Below are 10,560 nucleotides of genomic sequence, written 5' to 3' on the forward strand. Positions count from 1 at the left end.
TTGACATTACCCTGTTTGGTTTTGGTGAATCTGGTAGAATAGAGACCAGAGCATATAGGAAGCCTTGTGCTGGAAATTCCTTATTACAAGCTACAAGCTGCCACCCGAGACATACCCTTAGAGGGGGTCCCTGTTGGAGAATTTATTAGGGCTAGGAGGAATTGCTCTACAGAGGAATTCACCATTCAGGAATTCTCTGTCCTCAGATCGCGGTTCAGGTCTAGGGGCTATTCGGACTCCGATCTGGATAGGGCCCAGAGAATTGCTATCTCCAGGGACAGGGACAGACTTCTGAGAAACAGTCCGGATACTGTACAGGACACCAACGCTGCCCCTTTAAATTTTATTACCACCTATAGCCAACAATATAACCAAGTTATAGGGGTTATCAAGAAGTATATCCCTGTATTGTATGCTGATGATAAGCTGCAAGAAATTCTTGAGCCGGGATGTAGATTTGCCTACAAAAAGGCTCCCTCCCTGTCGTCCACCCTCTCTCCCAGTTTGTTCCAATCTAATGCTGCACCCCAACGGTCTACATGGCTGTCTGTTTTGGGGTCACATAGATGTGGACTTTCTTCCTGCAACTATTGCATTCACCATCGTTCTTCACGTGGTGTTTTTTCGGCTGCTACCCAAAAAACTTTTCCTATACGACAATTTATTAACTGCAGCACTAAATCTGTTGTCTATGTGGTCACATGCACTATTTGCAACCTACAATATGTGGGCTGCACTACGCGTTGCTTGAGACAAAGGATCTCTGAGCACTTTAATGCGGCCTCCTGGAAAACAGATAATATTAGCAATGTTGCGAGGCATTACAGGGAGAGGCATGGTTGCAATATGGAGGGTTTCTCATTTCAGGGAATTGAGAGGGTTACTGCCCCTTTTAGACGTTGTGATCTCTATATGAAATTACGTACACGGGAGGCATTTTGGATCCTACAGATGGGCACTAGGGAACCTAATGGCCTCAATGCTAGGTGGGATATTAATTTTATATACTGATATCGCTTTAATCTTGACTTTTTGCATTTTTGTATTTTTGTACATCTGTAGTTTTATATTATTGTATTGTATTTTTCTATTATGTTTTTTAATTAGTGTATTTGATATACATTGGAATATCGGGACGGTGGATTTCCCATATATATATACCCCATATATACTCCTGTGCAGGTTTTTACTCCTGCAGCTTTAAGTCCTCTTGGCCTCTTGTGTATACACACCCTGGGGCGGAGCCGGGCTAGTATATATGGTCCACCTTGATCTCAGTATGTTTAGGCTATGAGTAAGGATATGATCCGAAACATGTCAGCCATTTTACTGCCTTTGTGAATTGCATTGAATAAAAACCCTTGGACTCTACCTGCGGGTGTGCGGATTCTGTTCCTCCTGTATCCTGATCTGCCGCACTGGTTTCCAGCACCTTGCCTTGGGTAATAGAGGTTGAGCGATCTCACCCACTACATAGTATAGTTTTAGTCATAAGAGAATCAGCACTTCCTGTTCTGCTGGTCGGAGGATACAGCAGTATAAGGGTTGTTATTTAAATTTTGCTATTCTGTTTGACAGCTAGGACAGAGGCAACCTCACTGCACTCACACCTGCCTAAGGCCTGCAGCTATTTGAGTAATATCTAAATAGCCTATAAGGCCAGCAGTACAGTGCATATAATCACAGCAGAGCAGTTCTTCTGTCTGTGGAACCTGGCCTTTTTCCCGAAAGCTCATCATTTCCTCTTTCTCCTCCCCCACATGTAGTGCTGCTCCTCCCCCACATGTAGTGCTGCTCCTCCCCCACATGTAGTGCTGCTCCTCCCCCACATGTAGTGCTGCTCCTCTCCCACATGTAGTGCTGCTCCTCTCCCACATGTAGTGCTGCTCCTCTCCCACATGTAGTGCTGCTCCTCTCCCACATGTAGTGCTGCTCCTCCCCGCATGTAGTGCTGCTCCTCCCCTCGCTCCTCCACCCACATGTAGTGCTGCTCCTCCCCCGCATGTAGTGCTCCTCTCCCGCATGTAGTACTCCTCCTCCACATGTAGTGCTCCTCCCCCGCATGTAGTGCTCCTCCCCGCATGTAGTGCTCCTCCCCCGCATGTAGTGCTTCTCCCCCCGCATGTGCTCCTCCTCCCCCCGCATGTGCTCCTCCTCCCCCCGCATGTGCTCCTCCTCCCCCCGCATGTAGTGCTCCTCCCCCCGCATGTAGTGCTCCTCCCCTAGCATGTAGTGCTCCTCCCCCCGCATGTAGTGCGGCTCCTCCCATCGCATGTAGTGCGGCTCCTCCCCCCGCATGTAGTGCGGCTCCTCCCTCACATGGAAGGCTGCTCCTCATCCCCTCTACTAATCAGCCAGATCAGTAGCTGGAAGGCTGTGCTCCATCCAAACACTAGCATATTAGATATGCAGAACAGTGCATATAATCACAGCAGAGCAGTTCTTCTGTCTGTGGAACCTGGCCTTTTTCCTGAAAGCTCATCATTTCCTCTTTCTCCTCCCCCACATGTAGTGCTGCTCCTCCCCCACATGTAGTGCTGCTCCTCCCCCACATGTAGTGCTGCTCCTCCCCCACATGTAGTGCTGCTCCTCCCCCACATGTAGTGCTGCTCCTCTCCCACATGTAGTGCTGCTCCTCCCCGCATGTAGTGCTGCTCCTCCCCTCGCTCCTCCACCCACATGTAGTGCTGCTCCTCCCCCGCACGTAGTGCTCCTCCCCCGCATGTAGTGCTCCTCCCCCGCATGTAGTACTCCTCCCCCGCATGTAGTACTCCTCCCCGCATGTAGTGCTCCTCCCCCGCATGTAGTGTTTCCCCCCCCCGCATGTGCTCCTCCTCCCCCCGCATGTAGTGCTCGTCCCCCCGCATGTAGTGCTCCTCCCCTAGCATGTAGTGCTCCTCCCCCCGCATGTAGTGCTCCTTCTCCCCCCGCATGTAGTGCGGCTTCTCCCCCCGCATGTAGTGCGGCTCCTCCCCCCGCATGTAGTGCGGCTCCTCCCCCCGCATGTAGTGCGGCTCCTCCCCCCGCATGTAGTGCGGCTCCTCCCTCACATGGAAGGCTGCTCCTCATCCCCTCTACTAATCAGCCAGATCAGTAGCTGGAAGGCTGTGCTCCATCCAAACACTAGCATATTAGATATGCAGAAATCAAAGGTTGTTTTAGGTTAGTTAGCCGATTGCTAGCCGATGTGGCAAAACAATTGACCCCTCTTCAGTCAGAATACATAGCACATCAATGTGCAATGGATTTCAGCAGGAAATCTATTGAAAATCAATGAAACTGCTACGTTGCACTACTATAATGCAATGGAACAGTATGGTCAATGATTGACTATAGCTCCTGCCCCATTCTCGATTGACTGAATCCTTCTGTCCAGTCTGATTGATAGTTACAATCAAACTTGAGGCAAAATCAGTCCACCAGATGTATTGAGACAATAGATTGTAGACAGGTTCGATCAGTGATCAAATCTGACGGCTATTGAACGGAAGAAGCAATAAGTGTATGGCTTACTATAGGGCTTGTAAACACAAGCCAATGTTTGCACCTAATCAGCAAATAATTGCGTTAAAATGATTACATTGTTCATTGCTCTGTAGAGATTATGCTGTACACTTATCTTCCTCATCATTGGTCCTACACATACTGCACTATGTGGATGTGCTGCTGGCCAGATGATCTTGAACTTGAGCATGAAGGTGCCCATTCATTACTCAATTTTCCTGTTTGATCAACCATTTGATTCAATCATTTTATGAGATTGGGGAGAACCTCTGAAGTTCCATACTGCTTGATGCATGGAAATTGGCTGATATCTGGTCAAATCAGCCATTTTACTGAATTGGGTAGCATGGAAAATATCAGTTGATTTTAAAGGAATTGGCTACTGTTCACAGGATTTTAACTTTTAATTGATTTTTGGTTTCAGAGCATGGAGGCACAATGTCATTCAGCTTGATATGTGAAGGAGAATTGCATAGGATCTCGCCTGCACTGTGTGGGCCATTAGTGGATTGACCACACTGTTGTTGATCACCCAATAAAGACAAACGCTTAATCGCTCAGTAGAAAATGGATTAATGTGTGGGCACCTTAAATGATAAATGAACAAAAAGCCATAGTACATGTATGCATTGCTTTTTTACATTTCCAACCAATTGATCATCCAGTTGGAAATTAATGGTAATGATTAATTGCCTTAAAGGTTACCCATGTATCAACCTGTGTGTACGCTAAGCTCACTAGACCATGTGGACTTTAGATCAGGTCAAGATAAGTAGGAAGCACTGTCAAAGCATACCATCTGCATCCATACATTGATCAGTATGAAGCTGTAGGAAGCACCGCCAAAGCATAACATCTGCATCCATACATTGATCTGAATAAGGCCCGGTTCACACTGGCGGTAAAAAATGGTCCATTCGTGGATTGGAACGGATCCTAACGGGTGCAAATGGATCCAATGTTAACCTATGGATCTGTTCACATCCATCCATTTAAACGGATCCGTTACGCACAATCCGCTGAATGTACCACAAGTTTCCTGCTGCAGCTATTTTTCTGGACCGATGAGCCCAGCAGAACAGAAACGAAAGCTGAATCGATGCATTGGGGGAAATGAGAAAATGGAACGTTTCTTCAATCTAGTGAAGAAACGGACCATTCTACTAGGCATAATCCATTTGGGGGGGACGGAAGCAGCGGAACAAAAACGGAATGCCAGCATAGTGAAAATGGATGCGATCGACCGGTGATCAGATCCGTTTGCCACTGTAATGCAAGTGTGAACCGGGCCTTAGAACTGTTTTTCCTAGACAATATGCAATCCATCATGTGTTCCTTGATTTTATTTTTAGATTAAATGTTTTTATGCAATTTAACATGCTTTAAAAACCTCTGCTAGTGTACAGAGGCTTTTACTGTACTGGATTTCAAACTGCAATACATCTATTCTTTTCCATGTATAGGATTGACTACTGGAAGATTTTAGATTTTGCCTGTAGATTATCTAACAAGCTAAAAAGCTCTTTCCCTGCATGGGTGTAGGTGGCTTTGCATGTAACAGCATGAGGGCTAGCTTACAGTGTTGTAAAACTGGTTTGCATGTCTGATTTCCATTTTTGGATAGAAAACCTCCTGTGGCTACAGCCCTTGGCTCTACTTCTAAAGTGTTTATATTCCAAAATGCTGATTTTGGTATGAGATTCAGAATGCAGTTGCTGAGAAAGGTTGTTGGTGTCTCTGAATGCCCTGGGCAACTTCTCAACTTCTTGTCAGCAATTAAAAATGAATTGTGTAATTTCTATGACAATATATTTAGAGTGTCTGTAAATTGCTTAGCATTGAGCAATTTTCCCTTCTGGTAAGTTCCCTTGCCCATAATTCCCTGAGGTTTCCTTGTTGCATGAAATTAAGGCTGCATTTATTTGTTTTGTTTTTTTTGTTTTTGTCTTGTGTGTTCTTTGGACTTCACGGTGTTGTTGCTCCCAATATTCTCTTAGACAACCTCTGAGGCCCTCACAGAGCCGCTGTATTTGTACTGACGTTAGATTACACACAGGTGCACTCTATTTAGTCATTAGCACTCATCAGGCAATGTCTATAGGCAACTGACTGCACTCAGATCAAAGGGTGCCAATTAATTATGCACATACCACTTTGCAGTTATTTATTTGTAAAAAATGTTTGGAATCATGTATGATTTTCGTTCCACTTCTCATGTGTACACCACTTTGTGTTGGTCTTTCATGTGGAATTCATGTTTGTGGCAGTAATATGACAAAATGTGGAAAACTTCAAGGGGGCCGAATACTTTTGCAACCTACTGTATATTAGGGAGGTATCTATTCTGCGAATCCATTTAGTTACTGTAGGAAGAGTAGGGCTAAGCCAAATTATAGCAATTTCCTGTTTGGTGGCAAACAGCGTCTTTGACATTAATTTCCTGGTATCTGCCTGAATGCTCTCATCCGAGAACACATCCAAAAGACATTGAGCCGGTACTGAAGTGACATTTTATCATGCAAGAATGTAATCGCTTGGGGCCAAAAGTCAGCGACTGGAGGACACTTCCACACAAGATGAAAGATCCAATACACTTTAAACATGCCCTGCTTAGGTGATTTCTCTGCTAGCTCCTCTGGCTCTTCAAATAGAGACCTAAGTGATTAATGGCCAAAGGGTGGCAGGGGGAGCCTCTTTTGTTAGGGCTCTCTCTGCTCGCTGCCTGGAGGGTAGAAAAGTTGGACCTGCCTGAGAAACCTGCAGGTCCTATCACATCCGATTATTGGGACTTGTAGGAGACGGGTGCTTTTTCTATTGGCTCTGCTATGATTTCAGCAGGCCAGAGGTGCCGGTAAAATTTCGGGTTAAAATTTGATCTAGTCTTTATGAATTTACATTTGTTGAGGTATCTACCGCACAAGTCGGTAATTTACCTCATTGCTCGGTAATTTCAGCGTTTCATGTGGTAGCAGCCTTTATGAATTGACATTTTCCTAAGTGCTCGGTAAAGTCAGCTATTTTCAGCATTACCGAATGTAATGCTTTATGAATCGAGGCCAATTACCTAAAATTTACACCAAAACGGACCACACAGGAGGATGCTATTGGACACTCCTTTTTCTGAGTACAAGCATTGGTTTCTAGAAAAAAAAACTGAATTACCACTCAGCCTCTCATGTAAATAGAGCCTTTATTAAATCAGACCTTGTGTTATATTTTTAAGGGAGTGGTTTTGCTTCTCATACTTACTGTTGCTAATCTGGATCTGTTAAGGCGTTGATTGTTTTCTGGCATGTCAAATGTTGACTTTTAAAGTGAATGCAGTTGAAAGCTGGCATTTGCAGAAGCGTTTCATGTAAGTGGTCTGTATGTTGTATTTGCATGATGCAGAGAGAACACATGAATTAAACACTTTGTCCTGAAAAGGGAAGTTCCCCTTTGCTCCATGAGTGTTGCTTCACTTATAATATCTTCCTCTTTTTAAGTCTTCCTTCCAGATTTTTTTTGTAGCAAGTATTTTAAAAAGAAAGCTTAAAGTGAACTTGAGGTGGGCGATAGAAAAAAAAAATCCTAGGTGTCAACCTTGAAACCACCCTCCCACCACCACCACCACCACCACCACCGTGCACTGACCCTCTGAAGACATCTGACAATGGCTTGTCAGAGATATTCTTATGGCCGTACTGCGCCTGAATGAGCACGACCCCACCTGCGCAGTAAGCCTTTGCCGCTCGTGGATGAGCAGCTGTGTGTTACTGAACTGGCGCAGTCATACTGCACCTGCATGATGGAGGGCATAGCAACAAACTTTGTGAGGGCAGGGAGCGGTGGTGGTCTCGGAGGGCGTGAGAAGCTTTTGGAAGGGAGGGTCTTTAGCAGTGAATTTCATGAATCATTTTAGTGTTGCTTTAATCTGGTGTGGACAAATGGAGAAGTAGACTGCTGGATTAGGAGATTTGTTGGTAAGGTTTAAGAACTAAGCAGCCTAGCTTCTTTTAGGATCCTAGAAATCATTTTAAGTATTGCATTGTAATCTTCTTTAAAGAGAACCCGAGGTGTGTTTAAAGAATGTTATCTGCATACAGAGGCGGGATCTGCCTATACAGCCCAGCCTCTGTTGCTATCCCAAACCCCACTAAGATCCCCCTGCACTGTGCAATCCCTCATAAATCACAGCCATGCTGTGAGGCTGTGTTTACATCTGTAGTGTCAGTCTCAGCTGCTCCCCCGCCTCCTGCATAGCTCCGGTCCCTGCCCCCGTCCCTTCCCTCCAATCAGCAGGGAGGGAAGGGATGCAGGCGGGGATTGGAGTTCTGCAGGAGGCGGGGAGAGCAGCAGACTGACACTTTAGAGATAAACACAGCCAGCTCTGACAAGCTGTTTGTCAGCAGCGTGGCTGTGATTTATGAGGGATTGCAGAGTGCAGGGGGACCTTAGGGGGGTTTGGGATCGCAACAGAGGCTGTGCTGTATAGGCAGATCCAGCCTCTGTATGCAGATAATATTCTTCAAACCCACCTCGGGTTCTCTTTAAAAAGTTTAAAAAATGTGGCTGTTAGAAATTTCTATATTTTCAGTTTACTCTCTCTGGTTTGCCTTATTCACAAAAAGCAAGCACGGTTACTGGCTACCTACACAAGAGTAGCAAACCATTTTACCTGGAGTAGTGCGTTAATTAAGAGAGTCCAGGTTGAACGGCAATAGTGGTTTGTTACGGAGTAAGAAGTGTGAGGATTGTGGAGGCTCAGATTGTTCTGTTAGTCGGTAACTTCACTACTATAATAACTTCAGACATATAACTGATGACTTAAACAATCTATTGAGAGGGATGTCATATTCTGTGTTTGCATCCGTGTTCTAAATAAAGAATGTGATTTCACAACAATTGAATGTAACAGTATATGCTGAGCAAGTAGAAATGACAGAGCATTTGAAATCTGGAACTAAAGCCTAGGAAGTTGTTGTTTTTTTTTGTTTTTGTTTTTTTACCAATTGAACTGAACAAGCCACATATAGAAAACGGGTGGATTTGATGTACAGCTTTGCCTTAAGCAAATTGGAGTTAAAACTTACGTAGGTGTCTTGTTTTGGCCTTGTCAGAAATATTTTAGCAAATATGGACTCATCCTACCCAAAATAACAGCTGGAAGCACTGACTAGTGTAGAAGCTGCACAATTGATATGTATTGGTTTGTTTTATAGATAGATAGGTTGTGGCTTTTGTATTTGTTGTGCCGTGTCCAGTTCTCGTTTTAATGTTCTTTGAGACACCCTTGCATGACCATAGGAAAGCCAAACGTTCCAGATTGGCATTGGAGCATGTGGATACAGTAACTGAGCGTTAAAAGCTGGCTGAGAACCTCATTGATTTGAGTACTGTCATTTCCCTTTCTCCTCTCTCCTACAGTCTTCCCTTACCCTTGTTGCCCTAAATGGATTTCTCTGTGCCTCTGTCTGCCTTCTCTCAGCTTTTCTTGCTCTCATTCCAGAATGCTCTCAGCTTGTCTTTTTCCGGCCAGTCTGTTTTCCATGTCGTCATGTGCTCGCGCTCCAACCTGGAACGTTTGGTCTCTGTCCAAGTCAGGCGCCGAAAAGAAGGGTTAGAAGTGAGTTTTTTCTATTGTTTTTAGCACATTGTGTGTACATTGCAGAAGGTATTTCAGAGGCAAATTATTTCATAAACCCTAACCTGATGCATAAAATCATTTTAGCACAAGGAGCGAACTTATTTATAAACCTCAAATGACCTATTCCTTCAACTGCTATAATGCCATGAGGTTTCCTGTCTGTATATATTATACAGATTTTCACATGTTGCATTAATTCATTATTAAAATGCTTTACTGAAAGATAGTAGTAGGGGGGGGGGGGGAAATAATAAATTAATACATTGCAAAGTGGGAAGTTAATCTATAGAAGATAGATCAAGAAATGATTGCTACTCACCGTGTAATTCATTCATGTTTAAACCTCTGTGACCCTGCGACTCCTCATCTTTACCACTGGCAGACATGATAAAAGACAGCGCCAACAGTCATTATCTATAAGCACAGAGGGAGATACCACTCCACTGCAGTCTCTATGATCCGTTCCACTTCACTGCCAAAGGTTATGACACAAACTCGACGATTTATTCCGCTCCACAAGTAGACGACTCGCATATAAGCCGAGGGAGTGAACTTTGCAGCACATTGTTTTGAAAAATATATTGGAACTTCTATACTGTGTATACTCAAACACAAACTGAGATTTTTCCCTTCTGAGAAGGAAAATGTACTGTGTACATTTCTACACATTCATTAGTCTCTTTATTAATTTTGAATAGTTACATTAGTTTAGAGTAGTAGTGGAAGTTGTCCCGGCTGTACATAGAAGATGTAAAATGTTGCTACTGAAATTTAGTTTTGAAATTATGAAACCGTAATTATTCACAATGCAGCATTTAACCATACTGTTTACAACAGATTTTCCAGTGTTGTATGATTTGTCAGTCTTTTATCTGCTGATGTCCCTTCACCTGCCCCATTTGTCTTTCAGCTCCATGTCAATCGCAGCCAGCCTTGTGAGTGAAGATACAAAGACCAAGTTTCTGAACAAAATGGGCCAGTTGACAACATCCGGTGCAATGCTGGCAAATGTTTTTCAACGCAAGAAGTAATTCGCTTGCAGCCAGCCAATAAAACACTAAAGATGGACCACTTTCTCCTTGTACTTGAAGTACTTGCCTTTTTATTTTATCTCCTTCCCGTGTTATGTTCTGTAATATATTTTATCCAAGACTCCAAAGAAATTTGCACTTCATTAGAGTCGGCATGTGTGTTGGTTTGGGAGTTATTACAGTAGCTGAAGTTGAAGAAGGATCCTTAGCCTATACCTTGTCTCCGTTACGTGTTTTGTCTTTTTTTGAAATATATACATAAAATATATATATATAGTGAGAAAAAGTATTTTTTTCTGAAAAGGATATTGGCAACTCTGTTATATACTGCACAAATTGCAATGGTACGTAATGATGTAAATTTCAACTCATTGTCATGAAGTAATAAAGTTAGAAATT

General features: G+C 43.7%; 1 protein-coding gene across 2 annotated transcripts in view; it reads left to right on the forward strand.

The window, feature by feature from the left end:
- LOC137518642 (RAB11-binding protein RELCH homolog) overlaps positions 1-10,220 on the forward strand; it is a 102,442-nt gene extending 92,222 nt beyond the window's left edge. For both annotated transcript variants that reach the window (XM_068236757.1, XM_068236759.1), the window contains exon 23: positions 10,041-10,220. In XM_068236757.1, coding sequence (XP_068092858.1) covers positions 10,041-10,161 — 121 coding nt within the window. In that variant the 3' untranslated portion in view covers positions 10,162-10,220. The remainder of the gene's footprint in view (positions 1-10,040) is intronic.
- The last annotated feature ends 340 nt before the right edge of the window (positions 10,221-10,560 follow it).

This window comes from Hyperolius riggenbachi, chromosome 5 (assembly GCF_040937935.1).
Source record: "Hyperolius riggenbachi isolate aHypRig1 chromosome 5, aHypRig1.pri, whole genome shotgun sequence".
NCBI classification, from domain to species: domain Eukaryota; kingdom Metazoa; phylum Chordata; class Amphibia; order Anura; family Hyperoliidae; genus Hyperolius; species Hyperolius riggenbachi.